Genomic DNA, 20,265 nt, shown 5'->3' on the forward strand with positions numbered 1-20,265 from the left:
CTTGGAAATTAAAAGGATGCCCATTGACTAAAGAATGGTAGAGTAAGTCATGATGTATAAATGTGTTGGAATGAAAGAAATAAGAAAATAGATGGTTTCAGGGCAACTTAAATGACCTGATCCCCAGTGAAGTAAGCAGGACCAGAAGAAAAATTTATACTATGACATCAATATTACAGAAGCAAGTTTGAAGACTTTTATAAATAAATGAACAAAGGAGCAGAATTGGGAGGGCAAATTCTACAATAACCATACCACTGTAAAGGCAGACAACTTTGAACACTGTAGGAACTATAATCAAACCAGTGACTATCTGTTGTTTTTGAAGACTGATGATGAAACATAGTCTTCCTCCTCTTCCTCCTGTGAATGTTAGAACTGTAAATGCCAAAACAGTAAAGGTTTTGGCCAAACTGTAAAACCTTTACCGTTTTGGCATTTACAGTTTATATATATATATAAGTCTTAAAGGAACTGGAGCTGTTTGACTGGGAGAAGAGAAAATCAAAAGAAGACAAAAGCAGTCTCTTAAGGGTTGTCTGAAGAAAAGTGATTAGACTTGTTCTCTTTGGCCCCAGAAGAGTAGTAGGAACAATAATTAGAAACTGCAAAGAGGCCTATTGAGGTTGAATGTCAAGGTGAAGTTCCCAGCAATGAGAGCGTCCCAAAGTAGGATGAGCTGTCTCCAGCAGCAGAGACCCTTGCTCTCCCCATGATCCTTTTCCCCTTATTTGCCTTGAAATCTCTTCACTGGGTCCATACCTTCCTACTCTTCCGGTGTCAGATGACAACAGGAGCTCTGATTTCCCTTCTCTCTGTTCTCTCCTATATTTTATGATGGTTGCAGAAGTCTTGTGATATCTTAATTTCCATTCCTTTGTAATCAAGTCTGTTTCCTGGTCATTTGCAGAATTTGTTGTTTGCCAGTAGTATTTTATAACTTAACCAGAACAGCTTGAGTTTTCAGCATAGGGATTCTTTTTTTCTGTTTTATTTATTTATCTTCCCATCAATTCAGCCTCCTACACTTTCCCCCCATACAATTCATCCTCTCCAATCTCAAAGGGATTATTTTGGTTCAGAGCTTCATTTCTTCTCACCTAGATTATTGCCCACACCTTCTAACCGGTTTCTGATATATCTCTCCACTTTCCACTCTATTGTCCACACATGATATTTCCAAACTGACTCTAATCCTTCCTCAGAAAACTCTAGTGTGGCTCCCAGCTCCCTCTAGGATCAGATCTCATGGTCTCTGTCTGGGATGAGTCTTCTTCCCAATCCACCTCCAGGCTGCTCTTCCAGACAGGCCAGGTGACTCTTCTCCGACTTTGTGGCCCAGTCAAACTGACCTTGCTCCTCCTCATATAGGACCATACAGACTTGCGCTGGGCCTGGGGCGCATTCCCTGTCCCCTCTACCTTCTGGAATCCTTTGGTTCCTTTCTAAGTTTGGATCCAGTGCCGTTGCCTACAAACCGGCCCAGTCCTCCCTTCAGTTCCCCACTTGCTTTGTAGGCTTTCTCTACTTCTCCATGTCCAGTAGATAAAGAATGCTTCCTTTTTGTTTGCATCCCAGGGACCTCCAACAGCACCTGGCACACAGGAGCTGCTGCTGGGGAAATTCTTCCAAAGCTCCTGCTGGTTCTGGGTCCATTGCATCAAGTCGTTAAAGCCCCAACGCCTCAGATCTCAAAATAGTGGGTTACTCCCATAGGAACCACCATGCAGATGAACTTTAAGAAATCCCACAGACGTTTCCAAGGTCAGCTCCGGATTCCTACCCTCCAGGCGCTTCCCTTCTTCTGGGCCATCCATGCTGCCTACAAGGAAGTAACCCGGAACCCAACTAGGGGGAGAAAGGGCACAGAAATCTGCGACCGGAAGTGGACGGCCGAGGACGCCAATGGATTGTGGGTCCACAAGTCCGGCCCCACTGCTGTTACTCTGGGGGGAGGAAGTTGGGAAGGGAACAGATCGGGAGCTCGGGGGCAGTTTCAGCTCATCCAGGGCCCGGTGCTTGGTGAGGCCTTCCACAGGACCGGGGGCATCAGGATGGGAATCTGCTCGAGACAAAGGAAAGGGGGGGTCTTGGGTCCTGCTTGCTTTGTTGGGCAGGGAGGCCACGTGGCCAGAAGGCAGTGGGCTGATGGTCCGGGGAAGGCAGAGCAAAGATGCAGACCAAGAAGGGCTGCCCACCTTCTGCCCCCGGATACATGGTCTGGGGGCTGCTCCTTTCGCTTATCCCAGTGCTAAGAAGATTCAGTTTGTGGAGCCAAGGAGGCGACAGGACAGCATTTGAACTCAGAACCTCCCGAGTCCTGCCTAGCCCAGGCCTCCAACCACTGGCCGCCAGGAGAAAGACCGGATAAGACAGAAAGACAGACGGGAGAGGACGACTTCTGGGTAGTTTCGCCGCCCCCCTTCTCGTTGCTTTAGAAGAGTTCTAAACTCAGGCTCCGGACGCATGCGCAGTAAGTCTGGCTGCTCTCGGAACTACACTTACCAGGACCCCTACCAAGGTGTGACTGGGACGACAGGCCACTCCCAAAAACGACTTCCGGTTTCCAGGGGCCAATCTGTCTTGCAGCCCCTTCTCGAGCCTTGGAGAGAGCCTCAGCCAAAATCCTGCGCTCTGGAGGTGAGAGAGCGCCAGGTGTCCGAGGGGTCAAAATGATGAGGGCGTGACGGACCTTCCAGCCATTTGGAGGCCGAACTGCGGCCCCGGGGTGCACCCAGAACTTTCTTCAGTTCCTCACTTTCAGCCTTTGGGTGGGGGAAGAAAGGTGTGCTTTCGCGCCTGCGCAGTTTCCCACCTCTCCCCCGCGAGGGGCGTAGTTATTGGCGTGGTCTTCTGAGGCTGCCTTTAGGCAGGCCACCCCTTCTCTCCACTAGGGGAGGGGCCTCCTGACGATTTGAGCCAATGAGAAGAGGTTCTGGAGCCCCGCCCCCTAAGCTCTTCCCCAGATCCTATTACCAGCCTCAATATCTTCACCTTAGAAATACCTTCCTTGTCAACAGGGTTTCAGGGAATGAGCATCTTGGGACGCTGGAGCAGTCACTGCCTCAGTTTACCTCCCTGGAAAATGGGCCCAGGGCTTCCTGGAGCTCAGCATCAGCTTCAGCCCAGATCGGGTTTGTCCCCTGTACCTTCATTCCCCAAAGCAGTGCCTTTGGCTCTACAGGGCCCTCCTCCAGGTGCACATCCCCCTCGCACCTCTCACGGCTCCCTTCTCCTCCTCAGGAGAGACCCCTGCGCGGCCCAAGGGGCAGAAAAGCAGAGGTGAAGCCATGGCGCCTGGGCCCCCCGGACCCCGGGCCCCCCAGGTGAGTGGAACTCCCTCCCTCCCCCCAGAAAATGACGTTGATGAAGGGTGCCCTGACCGCAGAGTGTTCCCCGCCCCCAGGTGAGGGGAAGCCTCCCCAAGGTGTTGGTCTGGACCCCTTCGAGCCTGGGCCTCTGCCTTTGGTTTTGGAGCCGGAGTCAGAGCACCAGGATTCAAGTCCTCCAACCCGAGTGTGACCCTGGCCCAGGACACCTTGGGCCTCAGTTTACCCGTTTGTAAAATGGGGATGATTAGTGCCCCTGCCCCTCCCTTTAGAGCCAGCCACTAGCTGCTCCTCTTCCCTTTTAGGGCAGGGGATAAGGAACTTCCCCAAGGCAGCAGCAGCAGCCATCCTCCCAGAGTGACTCCAGGCTTCCCAATTCCTCCCACTCTGGTCCCCTCCACTCCCCTGGCTTCTTCACTGATCATGGCATTCAAGGCTGCTGGGGCCCCTTCATCAGGCTCTTTGCTGGGGGGGAGGCGCCGTTTTCAGTGTCAGGAAGCTCGTTCACCACAAACCCCGCATGGAAGGAAGGGGACTTCACTCCATCCCCTCTCCAGGGCTTGGGCCATGGCAGGAGGAAGTGACAGCTGGCACTTCAGAGGGCCTTGAATTGTCCTGGCAGAGAGGAAGGTTCCTGGGCACAAGGCCTACAGGGAAGGGCTTCTGGGGGCCAGGGGGGCTTTGGCATTTAATGTCTGGTCTTTGCCAGGCTCGGTTGCTCTTCCATAGAATGGGGCTAAGGAGCACCTGCAGCCCCTGTCCTTTGGGTGCGTGTGAGGAGAGGGTCTCGGACACAGCATTGTTCACACATTGGAGGTTCCTGGGATCTTCCATGTTCCTCAGAGCTGACCAGGGAAGACTCGCTCCTGGGTGACTTGGCCTAGGCCCAGTTGAGGAAGGGTCCCTGGGAAGCCCCTCTGGTGGGTTGGTTGGGGTCTAATGGAGAAAGAGTAGATGCTAATGCCCAGGAGGTAGAAGGAGGGTGAGACGGATCCCCCTTCAGTCTTCTTTAAATGCCTCCCTGCCTTTACTCCCCTCTACTGATTAATGGGCGAACGTCTTCCCTCGGGGAAAGAGACATGGCGCTCTCCCGCTTCCTGTATGACAAGGAAGCCAATTGGGATAACTGACAACTTTATTCTAACAAGTTGTGGTTAGGGGTGAGATAAGAAAGATGCCTGCAGGTGGGAGTCTGCAGGAACGAGGATAAAGGAAGTCCCCGTCTGGCTAAAATATCTTTTCCCTCCCTCCAAAGTTGAGAGACTCGGGCTTGCCAGCCTCTGAGAAGTTCAGGGCTTGTGCCCCTGGTCTATCCCAGCAGAGCCAATGGGCAGACCCAAGGTGTCACAGGAGCTGTGGGAGATCTCCTGATGCTGTTCTTGTTCTTCTCAGGTTCTGCCACAATATCTTTGGGGGAAATGGTGCTTAGGTTCGATGAGGGATCGTGTATGGCTCAGGATAGTCTCTGATCAGACCTGCACCTTTGCTGTCTCAAGATGGCGAGGTCGGCTGCCTCTCTTTGGAATCTCCTCATCCCTCCAGATCACAAGCCTTCTCAACCTCCCCCCACTGGGGGTGAACCTTTGCCTTGCTTCCAGGCTCTGTCCTTCAAAGTCTCGGGATCATCCCTCTACCGCAACTCCTCCATTTTATCTTGTTAGCGGGGAGCCAACCTGACCCCATGCTGCCCACTTACCTTAAATTATTCCTCATGTAACCTCTCTATTCTGTTGACTACTCCCCCTCCCAAACTAACAAATCGTATCTATCTGTCTGCTACACTAAGGTCCTACCTTATGCTAAAGACTGCGGTGTGGGAAGGAGAGTTGGGGTCACACGTGTTATACGGCTTTGTACCATGGAACATGTAACGATTTTTGGTAAAACAAGTTTGTAACCACAAATATACCACTTCTTCCTGTGTCAAACAAGATAACATTTGACTCGAGTAAAAATAAACTGTATTGTGCCTTCTATATCTAATGCTTATTAAAATGGAACAATTTCATCGTAGCTAGATATATGCTATCCTCTATCTTTTAAATATAGTATGTTCTGTCCCTGTGCTAACTCTCTCGTTACAGAATTCCCTTTTCCTCCCTAAACTAATCTGTCCCTGTCTGTTAGCGGTTTTTGTCTTAATTCCTTTTCCTACTTTTAGTTAGTAGATTAGATTATTAGTCTTTACATATGTACATATATGATTTCTCCACACATATTACATGATACAACACGTATGGTTTCTCTACACATATTACATACAATACAACATATATATATATATATATATATATATATATATATATATATATATATATATATATACTTATACTCTGATTTGAAGTCTTTCAGACAGGAAAGTCTTTTCCTTCCTATCTGCATGAGTTCTACCAGAGAGTTATTTACCAATGTACAATTTTATGGGCCATGCTTATTTATGAATCAGCCCCGAAGGTCAGTGTAAATTCATAGTTTGTGTGCAAAATATGTGGTGATGAATGCATATACTCACATTATCCCCTGGATTTCCACTTCTCTCATTGCCTGATGGGTTGATCATCTTCTTTTTCCTTATGCAGATTTGTATGTGCATGTGGATGTAATTCCCTAAGTGTGATGTTAATGTGTATGGCGATTCAATCTTACGTGTCCCTTTAATGGAAGTTCATTTCTACAATGATCTTGATTTAAAGTTATTTCTGGTTGTTAAAGTGTCTCTGCCAGCCTCTGGTGTTGATTGAAGCTAGGTCTGGATGTCTTCGCCTTTACTGGATACATACTTGATTGTTGTCTCACCTTCATCGTTGATCCCTGGATCTCTGTCATCTGGTTACCAAAACATACAGGATCATGCGTGTGTGTAAGATAGTTTTGCTGTCGTGTGTGTGTGTGTGTGTGTGTGTGTGTGTGTGTGTGTGTGAGTGAGTGATTTTTGTATTGGGTGAGTACAAGTGAGATTTTTTGTTTTCAGAGATTGTATCTTCTTTCATGTGTGAGTGTGAGAGACGTGCTTATCATGAAGTGCTTTCTGCAGAGGTTTTTACTTAATTGAGAGGTTTATTTATGTTTTTCCTGGTTTTGTAATGGATCATTCTAATTCACATTTGCTGTTATCTGAGCTTTTCTCTTCTTCATATTGCTGTATACCTCGTGTCAGAGTTTGGGGTAGTTGATTGTGTTTTAAAAGTGATTTCTGTTGTGCTTGGGGCATTTGGATCTGTATTTCTTCTAGGACTTTTCCTATACTGTTCTCAGGCATTACATTTTGGGCATAATGATGTTTTACATGGGATGCATGGAATCATGCATCTTTTCTTATTATTTTGATGGATGTAGAAGTAGTGAGGGCTACTTCAAAGGGACTATTCCACCTGGGTTTTGTAGTTTGTCTTTGGTGAAATTTTTCACATACACTTTGTCTCCTGGCTTGATGTTACGTAGTGAGAAGTCTAGTGGAACCTTTTGCACTAGTAATCCTAGTCTTAGTTCTTCCAGCCTATCTTGTATCTTTGTTAGATAGGTGTGCAACTGGCATTCCCCTCCCAGCATGGACACATAAGGTTTAGCTGTCCTTCCATGCCATACTGGTTGTCCAAAAAGTATCTCATATGGGGAAATGTGTAAGTCTCCTCTGGGTTTGGTTCTCAGATAGAACAGTGCAAGTGGAAAGATTTCTGTCCACTTAAGATGGGTTTGTGCACAGAGTTTTGCTATTGTAGTTTTCAATTCCTTATTCATCCTTTCCATCTGTCCTGAACTTTCTGGTCTATAAACATTGTGAACATTCCCTTTTATTCCCAGAGATTTATAGATTTGTAAAATGCCAGCTGCAAAATGACTTCCCTGGTTGGAGTCAATGGTGTCTGGAATGCCATACCTAGGAATTATTTCTTTAAGTAGTGTTCTTACTACCATGCTAGTGTTGTTCTTTTATGTTGGGTATGCTTCTGTCCACCATGTGAGTCTGTCAACTAAAGCATATTTGTATCCTCTATCACTGGGCATGTTGATGTAATCAATTTGCAGACATTGGAAAGATGTATAAGCTAATGGTCTTCCTCCCAATGTCTTGCATTTAAAATGACCTTGATTGAATTTCCTACATAGGCCACATGCCTGACACATTCTTATGGCATTAGTTGATATCCCTGGTGCTGCCCAAAAATGTCGGACCTCGTCTAGCTAGGATTGTACTCCGTAATGACCTCTGGAGTGAATCACATTGCATAGATGTTGATACAGTTTCTTGGGCAAAATGGGCTTTCCTCCTTCCTCTATCCAGATGCCTTTGACTAATCTGCCTCCTAGGTGTTCTTGCCATGACTGAACTTCCTCTTGGCTGTAAGCTCGTTTGATATCATGCTTGTCAATCAGAGAGAATTCAGAACACAGATAGGACCAAATCTTGCAACAAATCTTGCTGTCACATCTGCCCTGTGCTTTCCTAGGGACATCTCATTCTTGTTAGAGGAATGTGCCTTGCATTGGATCACTGCAACTTCCTTTGGCAAATCTACTGGTTCTAAGAGTTGTGATATGGGCTTTTCATATGCCATCTTTCTTCCAGCTGTTGTGACAAATCTCCTGTTTGTCCATTAGCAAATAAAATCCCACATGTCTGAATGAATGTTTCAGGACTTGGTGACGTTCTGGGATGTGGCTGTGGACTTTACCCAGCAGGAGTGGAGGCGCCTGGGCCCAGCCCAGAAGGAGCTGTACCGAGAGGTGATGCTAGAGAACTACAGGAATCTGGTCAGTCTGGGTAAGGATGGCTGGCCTTGACGCCGGGCTCTGCCCATTACAGGGTTGGTGCTAGGTGCCATGGCTGGGGCTTGGCAAGTAGGAAACAGGTGTAGCTAAAGGATGTTTCTGTGGCCAAGAGACAGGAGACTCCTCCCAGCTGCTGCCCCCATGATGATTCCAGCCTCGTTAAACTGGGTACAGTAGCCTCATTGTCTTGTGCCTCTCCAGCTCCAGATCCTCAGACTGGATGTTCTCCCCTAAATGCCCAGCACAGGTCTCTGAAAAAGGAATGTTCCAAAGCATCTTGGCAGGAAGTGGGTCACATGAAGCAATTTCTTCCTGAGCTCAGACCCACACGAACCTCATTCCCCACAGTCCTAGGAGCCCCAACCAGCACTGCCCTCAGAGGCCCCTTGTCCTTTCCTCTGGGCTGTCCTAGCATTCTCACTGTTTCTGGAGGAGAGGGGGCTGGGGTTGGATTCTGAGGTGTCCCTCTGTCCCCGCTATTGTTGTTTCCATTGAGCAGGCTTTGTGGGTGCCAAGCCAGAGGTGATCTCTCATTTGGAGCAGGGGGAAGTACCCTGGATGCCTGAAGGCTCATTTCCCAGAAGCAGCAGCCATGAGGGTGAGTGAACAGAACCCGATCTGTTAGAATATTGTAAGCAATACCTTTGAGACAGATTCACCAGGAGTGTGGACGGGGAATTTGTCCTATCAGGGAAATGTGAATTAAAACAACTCTAAGAGTGTTCAGTTCAGACATTAAGTCGGTGAACGTTAATCAGCTTGGTGTTGGGAAGCCAGAATGCTTTACACTCTTGGAGAGCTGTTTGGTGATTCAATCCTTTTCAGTGAAAAATGACTTTTTAATTAGTAGAAATCTGCTGTTTCTCCCTGCTGCCACCCCCGTTCTGAAAGACAGAAAAAGAAATCTCCTGATATTGTCACACAAAACCAATTTTTTCATCAATCCTATCCCCCAGAATAGGTTTCATCACCTCTAACAGGAGCATGAGAGCATGTGTCTGTGAGTTCTCTGGTGTTGTTGTTGGTCATTATACTATCAGAGTTCTTAAGTTTTTTTACATTGATTGGCAGCATTGTTGTCTTGTTTCCCTGTTTAGTGAAATGTATTTGTGTTCCTGACTGTGTATATTTTCATTCTTCTCTTCTTTGGCCAGCTTAAATAAGAGTGTGGCTCTAGTTTCACCCACTCTTGCCTCTGTTTATCTAGTATTCTACCTCTGCACCCAGAGTATGAGAAATCATTTTCCCTTTCCTTCTCCCATTTGCCCTGTCCAATCTTCCACTTCTCTTCCCATTCTCTATTTTTCTTTTATACCAAGATGGAATAAAACCATTGCACGGCCCTCTGTCTACTGAGGCTCCCTCTAGGGCTTCTCATGATGACAGGGTACAAAGAAGTGTATCTCCTTTCTCATTTGGTGCCTTCTGCTTGTTCACTCTCATTTATCTTTTTATGTTTCTCTTGATTCCTGTTTTGGTATTTCAGAGGTCTTTTTAAATCTTGTTCTGTTCTTTTCATGAGTATACTTGGTATACTTGGATATCCTTTATTTTACTGAGTAATTTGTATTTGATGAAACCTATTTTTTCCTTTTGTGGTACTGTATTCCATATTCTCTGCTCCACTGAGAACAGGAAGGGAGAAAAGTGCCCTCAATGTTTGCCATTTCTCCTTTCTCTTTAGAGCTCAGAAGTCAGATCTGGTTCCCAAAGTCCGCAGGCTGCCTTTGTTCTATTTGAGAATTATATCTGTATCTCTAGTCTGTTTGACTGTAGTTTGAAGTAGCACTTTGTGAGATAAGACTTCAGTCCTCTTAAGTATGTGAACAAGCAGTTCTTGAGAGAAAGAATACAGCAGAACACATTGATGCTAGAATGGAAAAGTGTTCATTCTTTCATCATCAGGGAAATATGATTTTAAATAGCTCTAAGATATGCCACCTTATACCCATTACATTGGCATATGGCACTATAAATGATCAATTTAAATATTGTAAGCTAAGAATACTTTTATACTCTTGGTAAATCTATTTTTTGATTCAGTATATTTGGAAAACAAAATGAAAAAACTTTACTACTCTTTCTTTTCTTGGACCTTGTGATCACATTAGTAGAACCTTGCTCTAATTATGACTTTCATAAGACTTCCCTGCAGAAAAAAGATTCCTGGCTATATATTCTCTTAGGCAAATTATAGTAGGGATTAAAAAAAAAGATTGCAGTATTTGAATATAATTTAATATTATCTCATCATGCAATGTGACAAGTGTGAAGAATACAAAGAAACAGATGAAAACTTATAAGAAATGATACAGAATAAATTAAGCAGATTGAGAAAATAGAACTATTGACTACTACTTTGTTAATAACAATAGTAAGAAACTAAGCAGAGAAAAAAAGAAGGTTCATACAGGGAAGGGGGTAATTTACATTTTCTTTTTCTTTCAGATTTGAACACTGAACCTCAAATCCAGGAATCAACTTCAGAGCTGGATATTTCTATGGAACAATCATCCAAGAAAAGTCTTTTAAGGGATACTTCTTGGATTTCAGTGTTGGGAGGTTTCTGGGAATGTTATGCTGAGTTAAAGGAGGAACAAAGCAATGAGACTCAACATTTTAGACAAGTAGGAATCACCAAAGGGAAATCCCGTCATGAAGTGAGTGGCCATGAATATACTGAAAATGACCAAAAATCTAATTTAGAGGCATCCCTTTTTTCACAAAAGAGGTCATCAGTAAGAAAGAATCTTCATAAATATGATAGACAGAGAAATAGCTTCAGAAAGTATTCAAAGATAAAACAACATAATAGAATCTGTGTAAAGCAGATATTTTCTAATGCTGATAAATGTCAGAAATCCATTAATTATAACTTTGACCTTAATGAAAAACTTAGAATTCATAATGGAAATAAACATTATGAATATAATGAATATGGAAAGTCTTTCCTTCAGAACACTGAACTTATTCTACATCAGCAGACACATACTGTAAAAAAACTTTATGATTGCAATTATTGTGGAAAAACCTTCCACTATAGATCACAGCTTATTGACCATCAGAGAATCCACACTAGAGAGAAACCTTATGTATGTAATGAATGTGGGAAGGCCTTCCATCAAAATTCATACCTTCAGAGACATCAGAGAATTCATACTGGAGAAAAACATTATGAATGTACTGAATGTGGGAAAGCCTTCCTACGGGCCACTGAACTTGCTCACCATCAGAGAACACATACAGGAGAAAAACCTTATGAATGCAATGAATGTGGGAAAGCCTTCCACAAGAATTCATACCTTCGAAGACATCAGAGAATTCATACTGGAGAGAAACCTTATGCATGTACTGAATGTGGGAAGACCTTCCTTCGGTCTCCTGAACTTACTCAACACCAGAGGACACATACTGGAGAAAAACCTTATGAATGCAATGAATGTGGGAAGGCCTTCCGCTGTAAATCACATCTTACTGACCATCAGAGAATCCATACTAGCGAGAAACCTTTTGTATGTAGTGAATGTGGGAAGGCCTTTCTCCGGAGTACAAATCTTAGTCAGCACCAGAGGACCCATACTAGAGAAAAACCATATGAATGTAGTGAATGTGGGAAGGCCTTTGGTCAGAAAGCACATCTTACTCATCATCATAGAATTCATACAGGAGAGAAACCTTATGAGTGCAATAAATGTGGGAAGGCCTTCCACCAAAATTCATACCTTAGAAGACATTTGAGAATTCATACTGGAGAGAAACCCTATGTATGTAATGAGTGTGGGAAAGCCTTCCTTCGGGCCACTGAACTTGGTCAACACCATAGAACACATACAGGAGAAAAACCTTATGAATGCAGTGAATGTGGGAAGACCTTTGGTCAAAAGGCAAAACTTATTCAACATCATAGAATTCATACTGGAGAGAAACCATATGTGTGTAATGAATGTGGGAAGGCCTTTATCCGGAGCACTAATCTGAATCAGCACCAGAGAACTCATACTGGAGAAAAACCTTATCAGTGCAATGAATGTGGGAAGGCTTTCTTTCAGAGGGCAGATCTTACTCAACATAATAGAACTCATACTGGAGAGAAACCTTATATATGCAGGGAATGTGGAAAGGCCTTTTGTCAGAAGGCAGCTCTTACTCAGCATAATAGAATTCATACTGGAGAGAAGCCATATGTCTGCAGTGACTGTGGGAAGGCTTTCCACTGGAGCACAGTACTTGCACAACATCGAAGAACCCATACTGGAGAGAAACCTTTTGAATGTAGTGAATGTGGGAAGGCTTTCAGTCAGAGGGCAAAACTTATTCGACATCAGCGATTTCACACTGGAGAGAAACCATATGAGTGTTTAGAATGTGGCAAGGCCTTCTGTCAGAAAGCAGATCTTAATTTACATAATAGAATTCATACTGGAGAGAAACCTTATAAATGCAATGAATGTGGGAAGACCTTTCGCTATAATTCACACCTTACTCAACATCAGAATATTCATACAGGGGAGAAACCTTATGAATGCAGTGAATGTGGAAAAGCCTTCTTCTGGAGAACGGCCCTTAATCAGCACCGGCAAATTCATGCAGGGGAGAAATCTGTTTGATGTAATAGGTGCAGATCAATTTGTTTCCCAGGATCACAGTATATATGACACCAGAGATTCATACAGGCCAGAATATGAAAAGCCTCTGTAAGAGAATCAATTCCTGAACATCAGAGAGTACCTACTCAAGAGAAATTTTTTTAATGTAATGATTGATTTAAAGTTTTCCCCCAGAAATAAAAAGCCTTGCTAAATATGTTTAATGCCAGAGAGAGACTATATGAATATATAGGACTTGGGAATCATGTTTGTGAATAATGATGACACATGCAGAGGTTCCTCAGGAGTGTTGTTGCAGAATGAGAAGTGCCCTTTCTTTTATGACCAAAGAATTTATTTTGTTTGCTTAACTAAACTTATTTTTTACATGGGAGGGTTGATGGAAAGGTAGACGAGTGGGAAATTATGCTATTAAAAAAAACAATTATGACTTTATGTCTTAAAATTAAAACTAAGTTTTGATTCTGAGGCAGAAGAGTGGTATGGGTTAGGCAGTTAGGGTTAAGTGACTTGTACAGGGTCACACAGCTAGGAAGTATGTGAGACCAGATTTGAGCACAGGTCCTCCTGACTCCAGGACTGATACTCTATCCACCGCGCCCCTATGGTTGTATTTTTTAAAGCCTAGATGAAATGTAGAAAGCAAACCTTTCATCTCATTCACAGAACTTAAAACAATTGTGCTTAGGTTCTTGCAATGGTAAAGGGATGCAGACTAGTGTCTCATGGAATTGGGTTTAGACCTAATCAAATGGCGGAACCCAAGGAATATTCAGTGTGGGTTTAGTGGTAGTTTGCTGGGAGGCCTTTATAGTAGTGCCTTAGGGAGGAGCAGTTCTTGGACCTGGGCTGTTTTACCATTTTTGTGAGCGACTCATAGAAAGCATGGATAGCACGGTCATCGAATTTGTGGATGGCAGATGGCACGGGCCTGCTAAGCATCATTAACATACTGAATGACATTTGAAATACGAAAGAACCTTGACAGACAGGAACATTGAACTAAATAGAAGATGAAAAGGATGAAAGTGAAGCCCTTGTCCTTGGGTTCTATGAGTCAAATCCCAAGTATAAGAAGGGAAAGGAATGGGTAGACAATGTTGGGGGGGTTTTAAGACTTCGTTTCAACATAACAAGGATAATAGCAGATTGAGTGTTGGAGGGGCATAGAATTCAGGCAGTGTTGGTAGAGTTGTGAATAGATCCAACCATTTGGGGAAATGACAAAGAATTACGCAAAAAATGTCACTGACCTGTTTATATGTCTGCCCTGTTCTAGTCTCACTTCTATTCAGAGAAAGGTCCCTAATCTAAATAAAAATACTCACAGCAACAGGTTTTTGTGTTAACATATATGTCAGTCAAACTAAGTGGCCATCGCCTGGGGAATGGCTGAACAAGTTTGGGGCTATTTGTGCAATTACAGATTATTGTACCACAGGAAATGGTGGATGTGGGGGATTCAGAGAAACAGAGAAAGATCTAGATGAAGTGACAAGTTGAAGAAAGCAGATCTGGGAGAACACTTTGACTACAGTGATGTGAACGAGAGCAGAGCTAAAAAACAAGCAAATTTGTTAGTTGCGATCAACCAATAAGCAGTTCTGTAGCTACCATATTCCTGCTATTGTTCTTGGGTTCTTTGGTTTCTTTAATGTGTTTATGACATGATCTTTTATACCTTGGTCCTACATCCATTTGGAGCTTAGTTTGATATAAGGGGTCACCTGGTGGTCAAAATTGAATTCCTCACATCCAGCTGTCCAGGGTGATGAATTCTCATCCTTGTAGCTGGGGTCTTTGGGCTTACTGATTTGCTTAGCTACTAGATAGTTTCCTCTGTGTGTTGTATTCCAAATGTGTTCCCCTGATTGAAGTATTTGGGGCCAATACAAAACTATTTTGAGAATTACTGTCGCATAGTTTAGTTTTAGATGTAGCACTGCAGCCCCCTCTTTATTCCTACTTTTCATTATTTCCCTTGGGATTCTTGACATTTATTGTCTCCACATGAATTTTATTTTTTTTTCTAGTTCTACAAAGGAATTCGTTAGTATTTTGATTAAGACACTAAATGTGTAAATTGATTTAAGTATTGTCATTTTTACTATATTGATTTATCCTACCCATAGTCAATGTCTTTCTAATGATTTAAACCTGTCATTCTGTAAACAGTTATTTGTATTTATATTAACATATTTCTGGTGTACATCTTGGTACTCCTGAGTATTTTATATATTCTGTAGCTAATTGAATGGAATTATTCTTTCTGTCCTGCTGTGTATATTGTTATTATACAGAAATGTTAATGAGTTTTGTGGATTTATCTTATATCTGGCCAATTTGCTGAAGTTATTGTTTCAGTTAATTTTTTTGTTAACTTACAAAGAATGGTAATTTCCCTTTCTCGTCTTATTGTATTTCTACTATATCAGATAGAGAGGGTGACTGCATTCTTCTTTCATTCCTGATTTTATTGGAAAGAATTCTACTTTATCTCCACTGCATATAGCAGTAGCTCTTGGTTTTAGATACATATTATTTACTTTTATGAAAAGATACTTCTAGTCCTCAAGTTTGGAATATTTCTAATAGATGGTTGTATTTTGTCAAAAGCTTTTTCTGCATCTGTTGATATAATCATACTTTTGCAGGTTTTATTATATAGTTAGTTAAATTTTAGTTTTTTTCTAAAATTAAACTTGAATATTATAATACTAAAGTAAGGACACATGGAAAAAGTTAACTACCATATATATGGATGGAGAAAAAGTCCAAGATTAAGCAGGGATAGAGAAGATCACATAAGATAGAAGGTATAATTTTGATTATATATAATTTAAAAGTTTATATACCAACATCTAAGGAAGGTAAGAAAGGAAGTAATGGGGAAAAGTCATTACAATAAATTTTCTAATAAATGTCTCATTTCCAAGCTAGACGAGGCACAGATTCAAATTTATAAGAATATGAGCCATTCCCCAATTGATATATGGTCTGAGGATATCATCAGGAATCCAGCTTAGCTATATATGTATCTATGAGTATATATATATATATAATCATTTTATTGCTATTACTTATATAGCACTTTAAGCTTTGCAAAACACCTTTTATATGTTACTCAGTGATCTTTAAATTAACCCTATAAGACAGATACAAATCTGGCCTCAGACACTTCCCAGCTGTGTGACCCTGGGCAAGTCACTTGACCCCCATTGCCTACCCTTACCACTCTTCTGCCTTGGAGCCAATACACAGTATTGACTCCAAGATGGAAGGTAAGGGTTTAAAAAAAAAAGACAGATACAATTATTATTTCCATTATAGAATAAGAGAAACTGATGCAGACAGAGATTTAATGACTTCACCAAAGACACAGAGCTAGTAAATATCTCAGACAGAATTTGAACTCAGTTTTTCTCAGCTGGCAGTCCTGTATTCATATCTATCTAGCTAAAAACACAATGGTCCAGATCACTATGAATTAGAGGAATACACATTACAGCAATTCAGAGATCACACCTGACATTTATCAGATTGGCAAAGATGACAAAAGTGATGTATGTTGGAAAAGCTGTGTAGAAAGAGGTGCACTGATACATTTTTGGTGGAACTGTGACAATATCCACTTTCTGACAAAGGTGATAAGAGATGGAGTGTAGAATGATGTGTATTTTTTTTTTCATATATACAGTGAAGAGGAAATGGCTTTTGCTTGACTATATTTGTTATACAGAATTGTTTTTCAACATGGTGGATGTTGAGAGGGAGATATATACATATATTAATTTAAAGAGTTTGGGGTATTGCTACATATGTGGAATGTTACATGCACTTTCAATTGAGGTCATGGTTGTTTATACCTTAATTATTTAATTTGTTACAAGAATGAAAGTAACCTGAAAATGTAAAACAACAACAACAACAACAACAAAAACCAACCCAGTTAAATAAAATATTTTTAAAAACGAAAATAATACATAAAATTAATACCAGGCCATTTTAGCCATGACCAAGCAATCATCTTTGGAACTACAGATAAATATGGCACTCTGTTCTTTAATGAATAAAAGGAATCTGGTCTGTATGCCATCAGACGTGTTTCTGTTGGTTTTTTAAAAATCCTTTCTATTGCATTAGGAGAATCCAATGGGAGAGTATAAGAAAAGGAACATTGAAATCAAATTGCGTTGGCAAAATTTAAAGAGACTGGGATCTTTTAAAGGTCAATAGAAGTCAGCAGGATATAGTCCGAAAAGGCAGTGTTGGGCTGTTGAGTGAGTTATGTTGTCTGGAAATGAGGGCGTAGATAGTCTTGTCCTCTACGGCCCTAGCCGGCCCAGATCAGGGGCTTTGTACGCTAGACTAAGCACCACACTTTAGAAAGGACTTTGAGAAACCTGAGGGTGTCGAGAGCAGAGCAACTAGCGGAGCAAACGCTCTCAATTTTATGCCCCACCAAGGTTGATTGAAGGAACGGTGGTTGACATGGATAGAGATTTAGGGTGGCATTTGGGAGCTGTCTACAAGTGTGGCTGGGAAGAAAGTTTAAAGTTCTGCCGGACAACAAGGAAGCGAAAGAAGCGACGATCGGGTGCTCAGGGAAGGCAGGCACACTCACTGAGGCCCCGCCTAGAGGCCGGGAGCCTCCGACAGCCAAGCCCTCCCCAGGCTCAAAGTTTCAGTACTAAGGACAGCTCACCGGGTCCAAGGGGAAGCGGGCTAAAGCCCGGGGTTTTCAGGAGCCTCGAAGATCCGGTTAGTTCCCCGGGGTTTCTCCTGGATTCGCCTCATCAGAATGTCTGGGGCTGGAAGGGGGCACCTCAACACAGTAGGGCTCCTCCCCCGTTCCCGGAGACTGCTACAGAGGATAAAACACAGGGAGAGGGGCTGCCTCGCGAGGGGCTGCCTCTCGAGGGACAACCTGGAGAGACTCTGCCTCACCAGACTGTCTCTTCCAATTCAGCACCGTCCGCGCCCATCGACGGCTGACCAATAAGCTGGCCGGGCTCTAGAATGATCAGGTCAGCCTCGGGACTCAAGAACACTAGCTCCACCCATCTCCGAACTACATTTCCCAGAAGGCGCAGCGGGGAGCAGCTGGTACATGACGTCACTTCCTGTTCCATTCGCCTTTGACAGTCAGTCTAGTCCTGCGAGAGGTTCTGAGACCGAGCTCTAGCCTGGATCCTGCTTTAGAGGTGAGACAGGTCGCTGCGCCCGGGGGCCGGAGGGGAGAAGGGCTTGACAGGCCGCCTGGCCGCTCGGTACCCGCCAAAGTAGGGCCCCCAAGTTCGGGTTGATGTCCATCCCAGTATCTTAGGGTTTGTGTTGAGGGTAAAAGGGGGAAGCACGTACCTGCGTAGTTAGGCCGCCTGTCCCCGCCGCTCGGCTCAGCTTCTCCCTTCCCCAACCGCCCCCCACTCCCCGTCCTCTCAACCTCGCCCATCCCCCACTTGGCCCCTCCACTCGGCCCCGCCTCTTTCAGGAGAGGCGTTAATTGGTGGGACTTGGGGGCGGGAACCTCAGGCCACACCCTCGTCCGTGGCTCTTCCCCCAGCTTCCTCCCGTGTCCTGGCCTGTGAAATGGTCACTCTGGGTCCTGGGGGGTGGGGGTGGGGCTTTGCCTTGGTCTGTTTCCCCACCCCCACCCGCCACGGGCCAGAGCTGCCTGGGGTCAGCATCAGCGCCGCACCTCTCAGGGATCCCCTCTCTTCCCCAGGAGAGATCCCTGTCCAGTTCGAGGGGCGGAACAGCAGAGACAAAGACGAAGTGATGGCTCCTGGGCCCCCCAGACCAGGGGCCCCCCAGGTGAGCGGGTCTCCCTTTTTGCCCCGGTCTCCAAGAGGTGACATTCAAGGTGTCCTCCGTGGGAGTGGCCCCCTTCCCAGGAGAGGGGACTCCTTCATGGCTCCCCCCCATCTCCCCTGCACAGGCACCTGCTGTGTGTGTGCCCAGCCTGCAAAGACAAACTGCAATGGGAGGCCTAGAGGTCGCGGGTGCTGGGAGAAGATAGGGGCCAGTCTCTTGGCTCTTTGGGCCCCCCCTTCCCAGCTGTCTTGGCAGGGGGACAGGGGGCTTCACCCCCAAGCTCTAGGAGTCAGACCCCTTCTCTGTCCCCACACCCCAAGGCCACACCATCTCTGGTGCCCCACCTTGGCTTCTTCGCTGGTCATGGCATTCAAGGCTCCTGGTTCTTCCCCCAGGGTCAGGATGTAGCCCCATTTTGGGGTCCGAGAGCTCCCAGAGGAGCCCCCAGTTGCTGACTGTCTTAGCATCTGGTAGGAGGAAGGCGGTGAGATTTTGGCTCTGAGCCCCCAGATTTGGCAGAGATTTAGCTGGGGTCCCCACTTTGCTCCTTGCCCCTCCCTAGGGTCCCTGGCCCGTTGCCCCCACCCCACCCCAATCCTGAGCAAATGCATGAATGTTCCAGGGGATGGTGACATTCCGGGATGTGGCTGTGATCTTCTCCCCGGGGGAGTGGAGGCTCCTGGACCCTCCCCAGAAGCAGCTGTACCGAGAGGTGATGCTGGAGAACTACCGGACCCTGGTGTGGCTGGGTAAGGGCTCTGGGCTCTGGGCACTGGGCTCTGTCCCTGGGGCCTGTGCTGCAGCCATGTCCAGGGCCAGGCGGGCAGGAGACAGAGCAGTCCAAGGGGGCTGCTGTGGCCAAGAGATGCCAGGCAGTCCCAGTCTCAGTCCTGGTCTGAGGGCCCCACAGGCCAGACTCTGTCCCCAGTGCCAGACTATACCCCCCTGCACCCTCCCATGTCCCTGTGTCTCCTAGAACACCTGCCAGATATGCCCTGTACCCCTTTCCATGTCCCCCCATGCTGCCATGTTTCCTAGTTTTCCCGCCAGCACTTCCTTCCTCTGCCTCCTGCATGGCCCCCAGAGCAGCCCAGCACCCCCTGTTCCTGGAAGAGAGGAGGGCTGGGGTTGAATTTGGGGGTGTCTCTGCCACCCTTTGCTATTTCCCCCAAGCAGGCTTTGTGGGTGCCAAGCCAGAGGTGATCTCTCATCTGGAGCAAGGGGATGCACCCTGGGTGCCCGAGGACCCTTTTCCAAGTGGCAGCTGCACAGGTAAGTGAGGAAATGCCAGCAGACGGGGCTGTTCTGAGACTGAGAGTCACCCCTGGTGCCCAGGTCTCTATGGCAGGCATGAGCAAGCTCTGCCACCTCCCCTCAGCCAGTCTGTGGTCTGACTTCTCTCATGCCTCTGGTCTTGTCTTTGGGCTTCTTCCTTTCTCTGGGCCTTCCTCTGGCATTGAGGGATGAAGGCCTGGTGCCATCCCTGAGTGGGGATCTGCTGCCCAGCATGCCCTCCCAGAGTGCTCCCAGGCCTGGCACACATTCTCAACAAACGGCGTCTTGTCCAGCTTCCATTCGAGGGCAAGGCCAGGCCTGGAAAACCATGCTGGGCATTTGTGCACTGGAGCTGTGCCCAAGAATGCCTTTACACTTTGGTTGGAGTTATCATTCAATTCCATGCTTAAGGAAAGCGTAATGGAAGACCTTTGTGTCCTTTCACTTTGTTTTCATTTTATTTTATTTTC

The 20,265-nt window shown here is 45.1% G+C and overlaps 1 protein-coding gene and 1 pseudogene across 2 annotated transcripts in view; both read left to right on the forward strand.

Moving 5' to 3' along the window:
- The first annotated feature begins 984 nt into the window (after positions 1 to 984).
- On the forward strand, positions 985 to 12,381 carry LOC100015644 (zinc finger protein 883-like; annotated as a pseudogene).
- A 5,320-nt stretch (positions 12,382 to 17,701) lies between these two features.
- LOC100015685 (zinc finger protein 883-like) overlaps positions 17,702 to 20,265 on the forward strand; it is an 18,210-nt gene continuing 15,646 nt past the window's right edge. Inside the window, exons 1-4 of one of the 2 annotated variants that reach the window (XM_007490710.3) lie at positions 17,702 to 17,910; positions 18,432 to 18,520; positions 19,143 to 19,269; positions 19,694 to 19,792. In XM_007490710.3, coding sequence (XP_007490772.1) covers positions 18,485 to 18,520; positions 19,143 to 19,269; positions 19,694 to 19,792 — 262 coding nt within the window. In that variant the 5' untranslated portion in view covers positions 17,702 to 17,910; positions 18,432 to 18,484. The remainder of the gene's footprint in view (positions 17,911 to 18,431; positions 18,521 to 19,142; positions 19,270 to 19,693; positions 19,793 to 20,265) is intronic. The other variant, XM_007490711.2, reaches the window with a different exon arrangement.

Source organism: Monodelphis domestica, chromosome 3 (genome assembly GCF_027887165.1).
Source record: "Monodelphis domestica isolate mMonDom1 chromosome 3, mMonDom1.pri, whole genome shotgun sequence".
NCBI classification, from domain to species: Eukaryota; Metazoa; Chordata; class Mammalia; order Didelphimorphia; family Didelphidae; genus Monodelphis; species Monodelphis domestica.